Source organism: Protopterus annectens, chromosome 8.part1 (assembly GCF_019279795.1).
Source record: "Protopterus annectens isolate FY-2018-M chromosome 8.part1, PAN1.0, whole genome shotgun sequence".
Lineage (NCBI taxonomy): Eukaryota > Metazoa > Chordata > Ceratodontiformes > Protopteridae > Protopterus > Protopterus annectens.
The window spans coordinates 303728553-303748272 of record NC_056742.1 but is presented as its reverse complement, the minus strand read 5'-3'; the positions used below and the strand labels follow the sequence as shown (position 1 = coordinate 303748272).

The following is a 19720-nucleotide window of genomic DNA, read 5'->3' as shown; positions in this document are numbered from 1 at the left end:
AATATGTGGACGACTTTACCCTTATTACCTGTTCTGATGGTTTCTCTAATCTCCTCTCTATTACTCAGCATAGCTTCCTATCTCTAGAAAAATGGCTAACCGCAAGCAACTAATTCTAAATCCCCAAAAAACAAAGCTACTACTCTTTTTTTCCAAAAAACCCTCTCTAATCTCAAAACAACTTTCACAATTTCTTCTCTCGACAATACCATCATGCAACCTGACCCACATACTAAACTTCTTGGTGTTATTATCGATGACCAATTAAAATTTGATACCATATTCAGCACTATATCAGAAAGACCAATCAAAAACTTGACCTACTCTGCAGACATAAAAAATACCTAGCCCCTGACTTCAGGCAGAAGCTAGCTCAGGACTTCCTCCTTCCATGTCTACTTTATGCCTCCCCCATCTTTTCACATCTACAATCTACCCTTTTGGCTAAACTCTGTCATTCATAGTATAGTGTTGCAAGATTTGCTAGTAATGAATCCTACAAATCTCATCACTGCCATGCACTAAAAAAAAACTCCAGTGGCTTGACTTCACCCAGCACCTGCGTCACTCCCAGCTGCAAATGACTCATTATCTACTGTTAAACCCCTTTCCTGTCCTGCTCTATCCTCACTAATGTTGCATTATACCCCTACCAGAACTCTCCACAGCTCTGACCAGCTTCTTCTGGACACCTATAAATCAAACAAAAACATTGGTAAACTTGTTTACAAATATAGTATTTCCCATGCATGGAACAAGCTCCCCCTTAACATCCGAATAATTTCTAACATAAATCTCTTTAAATCCGAACTTAAAACTTTTCTCCTAAATACCAACGCCTGTCACTGCAATGATCCCACTTAAATCCCACCTTACCACCTTACTACCTCTCACACTTTTAATACCCACCTATTGCAAGTGTCCTATTTCATTTGCATCTCTTTCTCCTTTTGTTGATTAAAAAAAATTCTAACTTTTGTACTGCATGCTATACACATTATTGTAATGTTTATGTAAACTTCATTCTCAGGCCTTTTGTAAATTTCTAATGTTGTCATGTAAAGCACATTGTTGTAATGTTTGCATAAAACTTCATTGTGAGATGTTTTTCTTTTTTGTAATTTTGTAATAACTGTCTGGAACTTTTCTCCTTGGGTCTCCATTGAAATGGGCCACTGGCTCAGTTGAACTAACCCGGTTAACAAATGACAAATAAAATAAATAAAATAAGTACACAGCATTGCAGATAACTCTGTGCAGTTTTTAACGTGTGTTTCATACACAGATTTTTTTATGTTAACATTCACTCAGTGAAACATTGCATGGACTGAAAGTGTGTATATGTGTTACAAATGTTTTCACTGGGAAGCATTACAGTAGCTTTTCTTATCAAATATAGTATGGCTTACCGATCTTGTAACAGAGGTGAAGCGATCAAAGCTGATTAAAACTATGTTAAAGACTGAAGCTGTACAGAGAAGGTAGTCCATTACTAGCCACACTTTACATAAGCCTCGACCCAGTTTCCATTTGCCAGTAATCACATAAGGAATGTATAATGGGATGCAAAAGCCACCTGTGAATACAGAAGAAGTAAGATGATCAGCACAAAAACATCAACTGTATGACAAAAATAATTTAACCATACTGATCAAAATATTCCAAACTGATTAGTCTTCTGCTGCTGTAGGTTGCTGGAATTATTCTCAGAAAGTAGTCTAATAACACAGACTGCACCAAATACACTTTACTAACATAAGAAATTTAAATGAGAGGTCTGTGGGCCCTAACACTGATTCGTCTAGCATCTGCCACATCAATCTTTGATTTCTGGTTTCAGGTTAAAAAAAAAGTAGAACTCATGATCTTCCGTATTCTCTACTGCGAACATCTTAACAAGAGCTCTTCTTGTGTGTTTCTAGTCTTTCTAGCACCTTTTCAGTTATCCTAGCACCTCTTCATAAGATAGGTTTATGCATAAAGGTTCTGAATATGCTTATATTAAAACTACTGCTATATGCCCCACTCTGAATAAAGTGTTATCATATGGCAGTTGCATTTCTGATTATGATATTAGAATTCTAGAACCTACTTAGAAAGCTGAAAAGGGAAGAAAAGATATTTGCTGGAGTCCTCATATTTGTGTATTTCTCGGTTGAAGCCAGTTGTACATACTGGGTCAGTACAGAACTGTATTGTCTGTACAATATATTCTCACTTACCTAGAGAAATAATCATCTAAAAATGAAAGCTGTCAGTAAGAACAAAGGCCCATTTAATTCCTGGCTTGATCAACAAATGCTAACCTGCAGTATCCAAGTCCTATCCCTTCCTCCAACATCTGCTATTAAGGAAGCTGTTCTCTGTGCAAGACAACTGATGTCCCTAAAAGAAATATCACCAAGAAGGATCTAAAGGGGAAAACATAAATATACCCTGTTGTCAACCTATGAGTGAATATATGCTTGAAAAGGGATATTTTAACATTGGTTTATTTAATTATATCACACTTATCTACTCTTTTAGTAAAGACATACACAATTATTAAATTAGCATAGTCAAGGTATGCCAGCATGTAAAAGTGAAAAGTTGTCCTTTCCAGTTCCACAAAAGTACTTTGCTTGTAATGGGATTGAAAATGAAGGCTGCAGAGAAATGATCCACATTGAGCTGTCTAAAGATTAATATTTGCCTTGGAACCTATACGTGAACGACCATTAGCAGTTGAACTACATGTGCCTTCCATTTGGTCATTACTGTACTTCCAGGTATTGCACTGGGACAATCACTGTGAAGGCATTTTTTTGCAGATATTGGAGAAATCACTTCAACAGTTAACTGACATTTTGGATTAGCTAATTTATCTTCTTTCTCACAGTCCAACATGTACATAAGTATTAAGATTCCGCTTGTCTGTTGTTTGTTCCTTCCTTTGGTGACCACCTTTTCTTTTCCCAGCCTTCTGAAGCTTTAATCAAAACCCCTCAGGAAAGTGACTGGACTGACTGACATCTGGAGTTGTTGTGCTCCACATAAACAAGAATATCTCAGAGAACGGTTCAGTAATCTACATTATCCATATGTTATAAGTCTTCACTAACGCCACTTAGTTCAGTGAGTAAACAGAGGATACAATGACTAAGCACTTAATTTCCTTAAATGCTGATAACCTTAATGGCCCATCCAGGAGAACTAAGCTTCTCCAGTGACTTAGACAGCTACATATTACAAGTGTAAAATCTGATGCTGTCAGTCCCAGCACTCTGATTATATAAACTGTGATTTAAACCATAAATAGTGAATTCCAGAACTCACTGCTGCCTCTAAAGTGTTAATTTCCTGACACTGGAGTTGTGTCCTCACACCTCTGCTACTTACATATACTAACTCCAAGACCACTTTACCTCAGAGTAGGGGAGAAAATACTCTCAGAGAAATTGAGATAGATCTTCAGTGGTCTCCTGTACTGCATGTCTAGACACCTATGACCCTATCTATAAGGCATATTTTATACATCTTCATTTTCAGATGCTAGAAGGTATCAGAACCAAAGCTGACATCAAGAAAATAAAATATAACTTCTACATATTATGCCATGTATCTGAAAACGTAACCGAATAATTGCCTTTGTTATGTGTATGACTACCAGATGGTCAAATATGACAAAAAATATATCTTGCAGTTTTTTTTCAGGAACATATGCCAATGATTAACTAATAACATAATTGTGGCCATGAGGCCTCTCTAAAGTGATCACCTACAACTGATAAATGTTCCTGTAAGATAACAAGAAAAACAATAGATGATATCAGATCAAAAGCTCCCTAAATGCTTTCCTCATGAAGCTTACTGGTGCAGCTATACAAATGTTTAGATTCAGAACCTGGAGAGCTGCTTTACAAACTTTATACAAACATGTTCAATAAATTAAACTTTCCTTTCGTAAACTCAAACTTTTCTTACTCCCATAATGAAACCAAGTAAGGACTGTAGATTTAATTTTTATGTCTGTCTCTTACTCTTTCTCAAACTGTGATAAAGTATACATATTTACGTGCACTAAAAGGTTTCAACTCACTATACCTAATCTGAACCATCATTGCTTACTAGGACAGACAAACCATGGAAAACATGAAAGGAATTGGTATAAACCCTAGAAATGCCTATAACATTTGGTTCTAGAAATAATCTTGGATGTGAATAAGTTATTTATTAAAAACACTGCAGTATCTACAACTACCAGAAGCCTTAGTTCTCACCCTACAGCAATATATACTTCAAGGATTTCATGGCAATTAAAGCAGGGGCAACAACACTGATTTTACTGGTTAAATCCTTCACTGCTTACCTAAGGTTAAACCTTTGCAGTACAAAAACTAAGACCTCCAAAATAAATCTGGATATATTCTAGAATATTATTACAGTGATTAACTAAAGAATGTAAATATATATTCCTAGATGTGACACAGAAAACAGTCTCCATATGCAAGTCTTTATATAAACAAATAGATGTTGCTCCTCCCAGAAGTACGTTACACAACTGGAGGAAGCTAATTTAAAAATACATAATGTCCATCATGGTCTTAGATACAGTGCTTTACTAGATCTTTAAATTTCAGAGACTGCCACCATCTGTCTGAAGATTACTTTTAAAACCACAGTCATCAAGTACTTAATATTATAGCTACAGAAATCTTACTATTCCTTCTGATAGGAATAAACACACAAATCTAATTGACCTCAAATGTTCAGTGGAAGGGAGTTTCCAGGTATCCTATGATTTTATTCTTGAAATGACAGTACAACAAACATTCATTAAGCTCCTGTCCCATAGTAAATTAATTATAAAAGCAATCCAGAGATCTTATAAAACACCATCTTAAATTAAGGGTTTAGATTGTTTAAATATTCTCTCTACTACTTGTCATGGGTGCTTCAACCAGAAAGACTAAATAATAATGTAAAACAACTGTGTGTGAAGATAATATGAAGGTTCATAGGTTCATAGGTTCATAGGTTGGTACTAGGCTATTGGCCTAGGGCCTATACAAGCCTAGCCATAACAATTCCCTGGCTATTTCTTCCCACACTATTTACTTCCCTGGACCCCTGTCTAGCAGGGTAACTGACTTTATCCCTGGGGTGAATGTCCTTTCTCCCATCCAATCATCAGGGTTCCTTTTGAAGAGGGCCAAAGAGGTGCTCTGCTTGACATGTATGGGCAGTCTATTGCAGAGTCTGGGGAGTCTCTGGTTCAGGAACCTATCCCTCCAGCATGTTTTGTTTATTGTGATGACAAGATTTTGATCCCTGGAGCATGTGGCTCTGAGGGATTGGGATTTCTTTAAGTGTAGCATGTCCAACACCTCTGGGTTTAACATGGCCTTGTATGTTAAGGTGCTTGGGTACAATAAATGAAAAACTTGTCCTCAATGTTACTTACTTAACTCAAATATTGATAGCACTTACAGACTGCATAATTTTTTAAAGCTAAATATAATATTGTACATTAAGTGGATAAGCCCCAAACCCCACTGAGTGTTCAGCATATGGTATGAATATGACATATAGTTAACAGACTATTGCAATTTCATTTATACTGACATAAAGGATCTAAATGCTTTGCTTTCCAAATATTATCACCTCCTCACCAGGATGGCATATCTATTTTTGGAAAATGTTTTATATATCACTGTGTATCTCAGAATAAGTACATGACATATTCCAGATGGGACAAGTAATTTATGGTGCTCTGAGACTGCAAAGTTGGGAAATTCTATCATAACAGTGGGAGGAATATAGAGAGGCTATGTCAGCAAATATTAAATAACTCTATATTAGTCAGTGTGCCATTAGTTATTTTGGGGCTTATAGAAATCCAGGACATTACCTAGCCAGACAGATTACCCATAGGCACAGTAACTATACCAGCACTTAGTAGAGTAACAAAAATAAAAAAAAAACATTCAGCAATGCCTACAGTGGCTGCCCAGTGGTGGGACCTGGTGAACCAAATTTACAAATAAAATACAAAATCAGCAATATGGAAAAATAAATTGAGAGACTTAACAGTTCATAGGTCATGCATTATCAGTGAGGTTCAACTTTTCCAGGATATTGTTAAATACCCTCTTCTAGATAAGTATGAGATGGGCCACACTTGTATTACATATCCTCAAGTGTTTTCCAGACCAACAATTCTGATTCATTACAAATATTCAAAGATAAGTGAGAGTTCAAATTTTTCCACACCCAGTTCTCTCCCTCCCCACATCATTAGTAGCTTTAGGATTAGGAGAACATAATCTCTAACCAAGAAAAACAGAGAGAAACCTTTAGGAGAACCAACAAGAAACCAGAAACTCTGAGGCAGTTCCAAAGTAAAGCAAGCTATGCTAGTGTACATAAATTCAAACGTACACACACATTAATGTGGATAGAACAATTTAATAAATAAAACATTAAGCACTTTTGTCCATACACAAAGGACTTCAACAGAATGATTTATTTATTAAATTGTTCTATCATATTATTGTGTGTGTACATTCAAGTTTATGTGCACTAGCATAGCCTGCTTCACTTTAGGACGGCCTTGAGAGTTTCTGGTTCCAGAACATAATCTCTGTTATGAGACATCATTTTACATGTACGTATATTCAATATAATTGCAAGCTTAGGTAAAAAACTTTAGAAGTGCATTCTGAATTTGTAAACATTGATGCCTTTGCATGAATACAAATTTGTCATTTATTAATTCAATAAACAATCTTAGATTGAAAACAAAATACAATCCAGTTAGAATTTTTTCAGCCAGTAAACAAATTTGTTAAAAAAAAAATCTAAATATGAACATGTTAAATGATGACTATAGGCAAAGACTGAAAGGAAGCATATGTTTTGGATAATGTTTTCATTTTTGTGCAGTACTAATACTTTTTGATCACTATAAGTGATTAACATTCAGTTATACTTTGTTCTGATTGAAAGTGGCATGGTGGAAATATCAAGTCAGTTGTGATTTTTTTTTCAGACAGAGTCCATTTCTTCACATATTAATATGTCATTCTGACATTCTCTCTTCTTTGTATTCTGCCTCCATTGACTTAGAGCTGCCTTGGGTTCAGCTATAATCTGAGTAAGGCTAGAGATAACTGTCAATGGATTATTTAAATTATGCTGTTTGAGTTCTGTTAGTTGCAAGTTTCTGTGTCTAGCCTTGTGTTTTTCTTCCCCTCCTCTTCTAGTTAATTATGTACAGCTATCCCAGTGCCCCCATCCATTGCTGGGTCTCCCTATTCCTCTTTCCTCCCCTCGACTCCTCCAAGTTAGCTGGGGCCATCATGGATCTTAAGGGTGTCCTGGGGACAGTGCTGACAAGTGCATCTGTTGCTGAAAGTAGGGTATTTTTTATGACCTACTCTTATTACCCCACCCCTGTATTTCCAACAACTTTTAAAGGCTACGCCCCACTTATGCACCACACCTCTTCTCAGGAGCATATCTAACAAACACCCTCTGGATGAGCGCACCTATCCCTCCCTGCCAATGCCTCAAGCACCTACACCATGGCACTGGCTATCTCTGCATAGTTGTATTATCCTTTGCTTCACCTAATAAGTGATAATTGTTCATTTCCTGATTTTATATCATAGTTTCATAGATCAGTACTAGGCTAACTGCCCTTGTGGGCCATTTTAAGCCTAGCCAATTAAGCAAAGCTATGGAGTGCATCATCATGGCATTAACAGAGACATTGGGAGCCTCCAAACACTGGACCCTATCCAGTTCAGCTTTGTTAAGGGCAGATCATGCCTCCTAAACCTGGTGGACTTCTTTGAGAGAGTTACCAAGGCTATAGACGAGGGAAAGGTAGTCCACACAGCCTACCTAGACCTCACAAAGGCCTTTGACACCATTCCCCACTCAGGTATTTTAGACAAGCTCACCAGCCTGAACATAAACCCCTATGTCACGAGATGGGTTGCCAACTGGCTCACAGACAGAATCCACATGGTATGAGTTGCAGGAGCTAGGTCTGACTCTAAACCGGTTACAAGTGGCATTCCCCAAGGCTCAGTCCTAGGACCCCTCCTATTTGACGTATACTTCTCAGAGGTATAGGCAAGCACAGGAGGACTATGGCTGACCAAGTTCACAGACGACTGCAAACTAGGGGCTATAATTGACTCTCCAGCTGACACAGACATCCTCCAAAAGGGTCTCACCATGGCCTCAAGCTAAATGCCAAAAAGTGCATAGTCATCCCCTTTGGAAAAATCAAAGTACCCACAAACTACCACATAGGTGGTAGCCCCCTAAATACAGAAGATGTAATAAGGGATATGGGGACCTAAGTAAATAGTAACCTCTCCTTTGATAATTACATTGCCAAAGTGGTTAGAAAATCCTTCTGTGTGGCCCACCTAATCACAAAAGTGTTTGCATGCAGATCAAAAGAGGTCATTGGGCCCTTGTACGAATCACTCATTAGACCCATCATGGAGTACAATGCCCCATTTGAGATGTACCTTACAAGACACCTGCAACAACTGGAAAGACCACAGAAGTACCTCACCAAGAGGATTACTGGCCTCAAGCAGATGCCCTATGCAGCTCAACTGAAAAAACTCCAGCTGTACTCGGTTGCATACCGCCTACTCAGAGGTGATCTCTGTCTGACATACAAGGCCATGTCCAATCCAGAATTGATGGACATGCTCCACCTAAAGAAAACCATATCCCCTCGAGCCACATGCTCCAGGGATCTAAACCTCACCACAACAATAAATAGGATGTGCTGGAGGGATAGATTCCTGTCCCAGAGACTTCCCATTCTCTGGAACAAGATTCCAATCTACATTAGGCAGTGCTCCTTGCTAACCCTCTTCAAAAGAAACCTTGACGAGTGGGTGGGAAACAAAAAGTTTACCCCATGGATCACTTCAATGGATCTGCTGGACAGAGGCACAGGGAACTAATCTAAGGGGGTGGCAAAAGCCAGCACATTCTGGCTAGGCTTATAAATGCCTTTGGGCAGATAGCCTAGTACCTACCTATGAACCTATGAACCTATAAGCCATGTGAAAATCAAACACTGCACCTTGTGTCTGTAAGGCAAATATCAAAAACTCACTCCAGTACTGAGACTGCAAGAGAGTGAGGACAAGGACATTAGCATCTCCAAGGGAAGAACCTCGGCAGCTGCTACTGGATAAGTGAAGAAATATCACACAGAATGTTAATATCTTTAAAAGATAAAACAAAAAAGTTGCATCATAATTTGCAGCTTTGAATATCAAGATCGATATGTAAAAAATGCATGATGACTGAACAAGATGACTGGGCTGAAGATCTCTGACCACATGGCTAACTTGAGTCACAGTATGGTCAACATTCAATGTTTTAAGTTTAGAGTGTATTTTGATACAGTATAATAGTTCCTGCAAAAAGGGGACATGTTTTGGCAAGGGTATTTCTGCAACACTGATTTACTCTACAGTACAATGCATGAATGTTTCTTTAGACTTTTAGTGATGAGTATGCTAAATAAAAGTTATCAGAATTAAAAAGATAAAAGAGATTAACTGTATTTTGGATTTACCTATTTATGGCAGGGTAGAAATCTCAGCAAACTTAATGTATTGCATTGCTGTGAATAAACAACAGTAAATATGATCCTGGTTTCATTAGGCTGTCCAGCTCTGTTAATTAATATTTTACCACTTATCACTTTGCCTTATGTAATTTGATGTAATATAAAATGAGTGCATGTTCAAAACCATGATAAACTGATCGGAATTCACTCAAATATTTGTATATGTTGTTTATATGTGTTATAATTAGCTGTTTATTAATTTAGGAAGTATACACAGTTTTCAACAGCAGCAATAAAGTTGCACGTTTCTCTAATACCCTAATAATTTAAAATTCCAATACACTAAAAGCTACAGTTTACGTAGTTTCAGAAGTTTATATGTCCTTCAGCTCAAAGTCTCTGTTATTTTATAAAGATTTTGTGGTACTAAAGTATTTAAACACGATTTAGTTAGAAAGCCCACTACTTTCCATCATGTAGTGATTGCAAATTATTTTGTACAAGTATGCCAAGATTAATGTTATTTCTTCACGCCTAAAGCTATGCGTTTTACATGCATAGTAGCTGTTTTATCCAATTTGCACTTCTTTCTAGTATGATATATTGTTCAAGTCTTTTTCACCGTGTCCATGGATGAGCCCAGCGGCTGTTTATTATACCGCAAGTTGTTCCTGCCTATACAAGTGAAATCATCAGTGCAAATGTCACCTATTTTCCCCTGCAATTGCATCCGTGGTGATAATGCAAGTGCACCTTTAACTGTAGTCGAGTTGTCTCCCAGTCTTTACAAATGCCCCCATATCTACCAGTTGCACACCAACAACACATCTGTCACTTTTTATTGTTATTCAAAAGCAGCATTACCTCGCCCACCCCCGAAAATATCCATTAGTATTTTTTCTTATTTGTTTCTAGAAAACGTACACAACATAAACTTTTAAACAAAGTGTTAATCACGGCTAAGAAACATGAAATCAACTAAAAACAATCACAAGAAACTGGAATGTCACTTGCCAACCAGTATGTCTGCGATGGCCAGATTCAAAAAGAAAAAGTTGCCACGGGTTCTCAGACTTCTGTCCACAGCAAAAGCCAAGATGACCAAAGCGTTTCCAAGGACAGTGACCATAACCATGAGTACCATGAGAACGATTAGAAACACCGAAACTCGATGGGAGAACTGTCCAAGGTGCTGAACGGCAGGGACTTCCGAATTCAGAGATGAGACATTCTCAGAAAATGCTCCCGCAGAACCATTACACTGCAGCTCCTCGGGCATTCTGCTTTCACGCTCCATACACAGTAGGACACAAGTGTACTCAAACAATATGTATTGCGCTGCAGATGGGTCACATTTATTATATGCCGGTACCTCCAAAAAGAAATTGTGGTCTCCCTTATAACCTAGAAGGTATGGTAATTCATTGGCAGCAGATTTTCTTAAACATTTCATTAGTACTGTAAAAAAACTTTAAAATTGTCTTCAAGCTACTCATGTTCGCTGATTACAAGCAATGAAGTGGCTCCGTGCAGCTCAGAGTTTAGCAGAGTGATCCTAATGACCAGTTTGCATTTTTATCGGTTTTGGAAGCGACCAGATGCTTGCGTCAGACTATAAGGAGAATTAGTATCAGCGTTCCCGTGATATTTTATTATACCCTGTACACTGTACAGAATATTGTTTAAATCCCTCAGTACCAACATACTTGGCGAAATGCAGTGCCCGTTATTGTCTGTCTGTCTCAGACAGATTTCAAAGTATCTTCCATTGGTTGACCTAGCTCAGATACTACAATAAATAGATAAATGCATTAATATGGTATCAGCAAGCGCCTGGCTGCTTGCAGCTAGTCATTCAAATAGAGCAAATCAGGGGCTGTTAGGACGGCGACGGGAAATAGAGATGACTGTCCCATGTCACCGAGGTGTTTGTCTCACGCATTAATCAGAATATCAAAGATAATGGATGCATTTTTACTGAAAGAGGATTCAGTTTGTGAGAAATGAAGAGCCAACACAAGCCTGTGGTTTAGGTAAGTTTTAGCATGCAGACGGTTTACTTTTATAATGCACTACGAATGATTAGGTGAGGAATAATATAGCAATAACCCACGCCTGGGTGTGGGTAATGCTAAATTTACCCACGGTTGGCGTGGTTTTGTCCCAAGGGCGAAGCCAGAGGGACCAAACAAAGCCAACCGTGGGTAAATTTAGCATTACCCACACCCAGAAGTGGGTTGTTGCTATTATACCATGACATTGTTTAAGAAAAGAAACTATTACTTTTCTTAAATAATGGCATAGTATAATGCCTGTTTACTGCCCTTCCGCAGATGTCTGGCATCCACGGCAGTTCTGATGTACTGCGCACCTGCGCAGTACATCAGAGCTGTGGGCAAAAGCAACGGAGAAAGCAAGATCTCCGTTGCTTTTTTTTTAGTGTTTCGCTATGTTAAATGAGTTTAACATAGCGAGACAGTTTTAAAATAAGCAACGGAGATGTCCGTTGCTTTTTTTTTAGTGTTTCGCTATGTTAAACTCATTTAACATAGCGAAACACTAAAAAAAAGCAACGGAGATCTTGCTTTCTCCGTTTTTAAAACACTGCCTCGTTATTTTAAATGGGTTTAACATGGCGAGACAGCTTTAAAATAAGCAACGGTGATCTCCGTTGCTTATTTTAAAGCTGTCTCGCTATGTTAAACCCATTTAACATAGCGAGACAGTGTTTTAAAAAACCGTGTTATACTAATGGAAAAAAGTCCGGGCGACCGGACCTTTTTCCATTAGTATAACTCGATTTACAACGGGCACGCTGGCCAATCAGCGTGCATGTTTTTCGGCGGTCATGGTATAATACCAGTTAAAGTCTGCCTTAGCAAGGTGCATGGGAAGAAACTATATAGCCGGAGGGAAGAAAAAAAAACATGGTAATGAAACTTGCCAAATCCCCAAATGCATCGTGAAGCTGGCTGGGATAAATAGCACTGAGTAAGAGATGTTTGTTTCCTGATATGTGAAGAGTCAATTATGAAGGCATGTAGAGGTGGTTGATAGCAACTAAGAATGCTATAAATACTAACAGCTGAAAATGAGATAAAGTATTAAGAAACTTTCAAATGAGAATGTGAGCTAAATCTGCAATTGGAAACATAAAACACAGATTTTATATAAATTTATCTTAACTACTTTCAGCATTTAAGAAACTGGTTTAATGATACCTGCCAAACTATGCACAGTTAGGAAGAGGATTTAAAAAAAAACTATTGTCTGCTGCTGCTTTAAGTAGTTAATTGCATTGTATTACATTGTATTTGTTAGCTGTAGGGCTGTTGTAGGCAGTTTGTGCGGTCTTGTTACACTTGGGGTCCATACCAGCTATTCTACATTAAGAAGGTGTTTTTCTGCATCCTTTTGGCAGAAGTGTGTTGATCTAACCTGAGTTGGGGATTGCTGGTAGAAGGCTTATTGTGTGCTTTCCTGATTGGTAGTTAGCTTAAAACTTGTTTCTCTTTGCTCATATTTAAGCCTCACATTTGTGTGGTGCTGCTCTTCACCTAGAGATGGTTAGCAGTGCCCTTATATCAATGCAAAAGCCTAGAAGCTCAGTTTTTCCCTAAACAGCTGTCAGTGAAATTCTTCCAAGCTTTTCAGCTGCTCTAGGAGCAACTCAGTTGCGCACTGAGCAGTGTTGCTTTATTGATCAACCTTAGCCTACATAAAATATAGGTCCCTCTTGCCGTCTTGGTGCTACTAGTACAATCCTGTCAAATTAACCCATTCCCTTCCCTAATAAAACATACAATAGGAGCCTGCTGGCATGGATGGGCAGTTTCCCATCATCTCTCTAGCTAGCCTAATAAACATGGGCATCTTGAGGCAATGTAGCAGTTGTCTCATGTATACTCACAACCACTTACTCTTGAAACCAACAAATACTTTATGTGAGAGATGTAGCTACACTATGACATTGGATGCAAGACTCTCATATAAGGACAAATTGAATGCCAAATAGGTTGGAAGCACACACACACACACACAAACACACACACACACACACACACACACACACACACACACACACACACACACACACCAGTGTCTCAACAAATGAGCCCATAAGGTGTAACACCACAAAACCTAATGTATTGGTCATGGGTGACTACATTATGAGACACATGGATGTTCCCCTCAGCAGGCTGGATAATGAGTGGGTTATGGTCAGCTGCCTGTCATTTGTCAGGATCCATAAAGTCACTCAATCACTCAACCCTAAGTACCAGTATGACTCCGTCATAGTCCACTTTGGGGTGAATGACGTGATATGTACCTCACTGGACTATATGAAGAAAGACATGGCTGAACTCTCAGATTATGTGTCACAGGCAGGTATAAGCCTAGTCTTAAGCAGCATTCTATCTTCTCCAGAGATGATCCCACAATACAAACAAAAAAATGATTGACTTTAACAATTAGCTTAGCTTCTGGTGCCAGTCCAAGGCTATCTAATATCTGCCAGCCTGGGAAGACATGGTTGACAGGCCACACTGCTTTGTCAGCAATGGTCTGCACCTGTCTCCTCTAAGCTTTTGGATACTAGCAAAGGCATTATCCACCCCTGTTGTACCCTTCGTAGGCAGTGTCAAAATAACAAACCTCCCAACATAACAAAATCCTCTCTAGATAAACTCAAGGTACCAATGATTAATGCTAGAAATCTAAACAAGAAACTGCACTCCCTGGAAACACATATCACTTTGGAAGATGTTGGAGTCTTTGCAGTCATCAAGGGTGCAGAAAGCACCCCAGCCATGCAGGGCTACAATGCCTTCCATATGATCTGACCACAAACTGAACATGAAAGAACCAAAGGAGGAGAAGTAGCCATCCTCATTAAGGATAAGTACACCTCGAGAGTAACTAAATAGTATGACTGTTTTGAGCTACCCCTTGTCCAATTAACTACAGGCAAAGCCCCCTACCACATTATAGTTAACTATAGGACCCCCACCATGAAACAGGAAAAGCATACTGCATTCCTGAACTTACTGGAGCTCTTTTTCCATACAACCCAACACCTTACTCTTGGGTGATTTTAATTATCCTACCATTCAACTGGGAAACATACAGAAGCATAAAAATGCTGGCTCAGAGGTTCTTGGACTTTTTCAATACAAATGCTCTGGAACAGCTAGTCAGCACACCCAGAAGAGGCACAGATGTCCTGGACATAGTACTCACTAACATGGGAGAACATTGCAACACCCCCCCATGTGATGTCTTCCCAGATAAGTTTGGACCATAAATCAGTCTCATCCAATGTAATTATAAGACCAGATACCCCATCAAGCTCAAAAATGCTTAAGAATTTTTCTAAGGCAAATTATCTCCTACTAAGTGATGATATAAGAAGTTTCAAAGTCCTCTCAAACACAGATGACATAGACTTCTATGCAGAGGTTCACACCAATGCCCTGTATAACCACATAAGCAGTTGTATAGAATCAGTTGTGCCTGACCGGATTAAAACCAAGTCTGGCCAAAAAGACAAGCCACCCTGGTGTATATCTAGTACAAACAGGCAATACAAGAAGAGAAAGAAGCTAATGTCCAAGAGTAAGAGGGAACTAGCTCAGTAGAGGAAGAAATCCCTCTCTAGCTTAAACAAACAAATTAGAGATCTTGTCAGGACCTCCAAATCTAATTACAAAGCAAAAATAGCCTCCATAGCTAAGGATAATTGGGTCTATATTAGAACATTGAGGTCTTGAAACTTTGAGTGTTCTAATATCGAACCCTATTCAGTGAATGCTGAAAATAGCGAAGCTGCAGAACACGGAATTTTTCCTAGGGAAAGAATTTGGTTGGCCGTTTCTGTCACTTCGCTATTTTCAGCACTATGGTGGAAAGTTACGGGTTGGGTTCAGGTAAGTGTGCGATTGTGTGGACGTGATGGTTAGGGCGCAGGTTAGGTGAGTTAGGGTTAGGGTGCGGGTCAGGTAAGTGTGCGATTGTGATGGATGTTAGGGTTAGGGTGGGGTAGGTGAGTTAGGGTTAGGGCGCGGCTGAGGTGAGTGTGCAATAGTGACGGACCTTAGGGTTAGGGTTTGGGTTAAGGTAAGTGGATAGATAGTAGTATATGTACAGTTTAGTGTGGGGTTAGATGTAGGAGTTTAAGTGTATGTGTGTGGATTGCTGTTTTTTTTTTATGTGCTTGTGTTGTGTGTATGTATTTCGGAACAGCAATTTTTTTCCCTGGGAAAAAATTCGCTGTTCTGCATGTTCAATATTTTAAGCTTTCACTGAATAGGGGTCAATATTAGAACATTCAAAGTTTTAAGACTTTGGTGTTCTAATATAGACCTTGATAATCACAAGGCATTCTTTAACTACATCCAAAACCTAAAAAGGAATACCCAGCTATGCACTGAACTCATTTTGGATGGCACCACCCATACTCAACTTGAGGTAATAGCCAACCTACTATCTGACAGATTTGGAGCAAACTTCACCCTCTGTCCCCTACAGTCATCCCCCAAAGTATACCTGCCACCATTCCTCAGCCTATTATCTCAAGAGAGCAGGTCATCTTGGCACTCTCCAAGGTCAAAAACATGGTGTCAATGGGCCAGACAACATCTCATGTTGCCTTTTGAACAACTTAAAACATGACCTAGCAAACCCACTTGGATCCATGTTTAACTAAAGCCTGAGAACTGGCTATGTTCCAGTGGAATGGAGGACAGCAACAGTAATTCCTCTGCACAAAGAGGGACTGTCAAATAACCCTGGGAATTGTAGGCCTATAAGCTTAACTAGCCTCATCTGCAAGATGATGGAATGAATCATTATGGACCTTAATAACAAGGACATAGGTAATCTCCAAACTCTGGACCCGACCCAGTTTGGATTCACTAAAGGGAGATCATGCCTGTTAAACATGGTTGACTTCTTCAAGAAAGTCACAAAGGCCCTGGATGAGGGAAAGACAGTGCATACAACCTATCTTGACCAAGCCAAGGCATTTGACACAATCCCCAACTCAAGTATTATAGAGAAACTCTCACAATTGGGAATTAACCCCTACATTACCAGATGGGTAGCCAATGGGCTCACAGACAGGACACATACTGTCAAAGTGAGTGGCTTCACCACTAGCAAATGACCACTCACCAATGGCTTACCACAGGGTTCTGTGCTGGGCCCCTTACTGTTTGGAATTTATTTCTCAGAAGTCAAGGCAAACTTGAATGGTCTGTGGCTGACCAAGTTCACTTACAATTGAAAATTGGGAGCAATTATTGAGTCCCCAACAATGTTAATATACTGCAGACAGGGCTAACTCAGACAAATAATTGCTGCCAAAGTCATGGATTAAAGCTAAATGCAAAAAATACATTATCTTTCCCTTTGTGAAGGTTGACATCCCTGCTAATTACATTATAGACAGCACCACCCTAATTGTCAATGAAGTGGAACGTGATTTGGGTACTCATGTTGATTGCAGTCCAAAATTTGACTACCTTGTATCCACAGTAGTAAGGAAATACTTCTGTGTGGCACATCTTATAAGTAAAGGCATTGCGTAATTCCATTATACTCAGCCCTCATCAGACCAGTAATTGAGTGCAATGCTCCCCTTTGCATGTATATCACCAGACACCTGCAACAATTGGAGAGACCATAGAGGTTTCTCACCAAGAAATTACAGGGTACACAAACCAAGTCTTATATGGAAAGACTGAAAACCCTGTCACTGTATTCTGTCCCTACAGGCTGCTAAGGGGTGATCTGTGCATAGCTTACAGGGCAGTCTCTGACCCAGCCCTAACAGAAATGCTACACATTTGTAAATCAAACCACAGGAGGGTCACTCACTCCAGGGATCTTAACCTGACCTCTGACATGAACAGGTCATGCTGGAGAGATAGATACCTCTCCCAGAGACTGACACTTCTCTGGAGCAAACTTCCATTTCACATGAAACTAAGCCCCTCCCTGACTTTCTTCCAATGCAACCTAGATCAATGGATATGTGACGACAAATTAATTCCTGGGGTGGTGCCCATATTCCTCCTGGACAGAGGAAGTCAGTATTAACTACCATAGACCCTTACCTCTGTGAATTTCACTCACCTAACCACTGACAATTGGGACAACTTGGGATAAATAAAACATGGTTAGGCTTGTAAGGGCTCTAGGGCTGTTAACATAGTAACCTCCTATGAACCTATAAACATCTTTGTTACTGTAACAATAAATGTTATTTACATGTTATGCTTCCACAGCCTTCACACTCACCTGACAGTATTTAAGTAAATGAAACCAAAATAAACCTGTGTCAAAGGAAAAATATACTTTAAAAATGATCAAAACATGGTAGGTTCAGGTTAAGGTACTTTAATCTTGCAGCAAGGAGACAAAAATGTGCTGTTACAGAGTTTGTCTAACTAGAAACAGGAAATACTTTCACTTTTATACATTCTCTAACTAGACATGGCCTACCAATCTGACATAATAAATTACCAGTCTTTTCATCATCATTTGTTGACCATCAGTCCCATGAATTTCTGCTGATTTATCAATTTTTGTGAGAAACTTCCTGAGGAAAACAACGTGGCCTTGATTACCACCAGTTAGATACATGTTATGCTACCATTCAAGGTACTATGGCTAATTCAAGCACAATGCTAACAGTTCATTTCTCTAATAATCCTTTGTCTACTTTATCTCTAAGCTTCTGCAGCTGTACATGTTCTCATGCTTCAAACAGAGCTGATTGTTTAAAATCATTACATTTACAGAATATAGTATTGTTCATTCATTCGTTCCTGACCTAACAGATAAGCACCTGCTTCTCAAGTACACTTCCAAAAGGCATAAACATGAATATTGCTGTGCTAGCAATTACTAGGTCAGGGGGCATCTTGCAAGTTTCAGAAAGCATACTGCAGTTTTCAAAAAGCATCTTTTTCAGTCTCATATGAAACTCAATTTATATATAACACAGTGCATGTAAAATAGAATGAAAAACGTGTTAATTCTTCTGATTATTAATTAGCATTAAGCATACACACATTAATACATATTTTTCTAACATTTCCCTCCTGTTAATACTTTTTAATTCTATTTTCAAAAAAGAATAAATAATTTGCTTCTTTTCCTAACCTCTTCCAATCAGGACTTGCAGTTAAGAAAGTCATTCAGTTTAAACTTTTATGAAAGTGTTTCGCATTCTAGCAGCTCTTCAAATTCAGTACTTTGATACATAGTCTCAGATACTGATATGTCTATGAATTATTTTATTAATCTCTTCATGCAGGGGATTCCACAACAAACACAAACTCCTATTAGGAGTAATCCTACTCCAATGGCAATCAGTATGTTCATTAGGATGGAACCCCACCCCCCAAATACATTCTGGAAAAAGTCTGTCAGAGGGTTTGGGCCTGGTTTGGTCATGGCCGACACTTGTTGAATTACCTCAAGATGATCGTTAATCTCATGCTGATGATCAGGAATAAACACAGCATTCTTCTTTGATTAAAGCGCACGTCCCACCCCTTGCCACTAGGGTGAAGTCAAGAGCCATTCGCTTTTGGAGCACTACAGTTCTCATGGCATTCAGTTCATCAGTTATCAGTTCAAGAGCAGAGAAAGTCGCATTACTCATTACTTCAAGAAGTTTAGACAGTTTTTGCAGCTCCCAAATCGATTTAACTGCGCCATATGCAGGTAATATGCCTATGCCTGCCTACGATATGACAGCATCACTCAAGTCCATGTGCGCAAGTTTGATTCCCACATTATGATGGTCTTTCCAGCCTGCTTTGATCTGTCCCACTGGATTCTCAGGTTTCTTAACAGTATTTTTGGTTACATCTCGGGTATTTCGAATACTTCCCTGAGGTAAAACTGCAGTGTGTCGTATGGCCGGGAGCAGGTATCCCAAAAAACAACTGCCAGACCAATTCTCAGGTAACCATTTATATGCTTTTTTACCACACACAAAATAACAGTCCTCTACTTTAGTTGTTACTTTGTTACAAAATGACTGCCCTGCATGAAACATTTTCCTATCTATTACGGATAACTGCTTAAAAAGTACAGGATTACGTTGTACCT

General features: G+C 38.9%; 1 protein-coding gene across 1 annotated transcript in view; it reads right to left on the bottom strand.

The window, feature by feature from the left end:
- The window catches only part of LOC122810324 (histamine H3 receptor-like), a 564528-nt gene extending 553343 nt beyond the window's left edge, over positions 1-11185 (bottom strand). The window contains exons 1-2 of the mRNA XM_044081891.1: positions 10610-11185; positions 1410-1576 (exon numbers count right to left, since the gene is read on the bottom strand). Of these exons, the coding sequence (XP_043937826.1) occupies positions 1410-1576; positions 10610-11048 (606 nt within the window). The 5' untranslated portion in view covers positions 11049-11185. The remainder of the gene's footprint in view (positions 1-1409; positions 1577-10609) is intronic.
- Positions 11186-19720: the final 8535 nt, after the last annotated feature.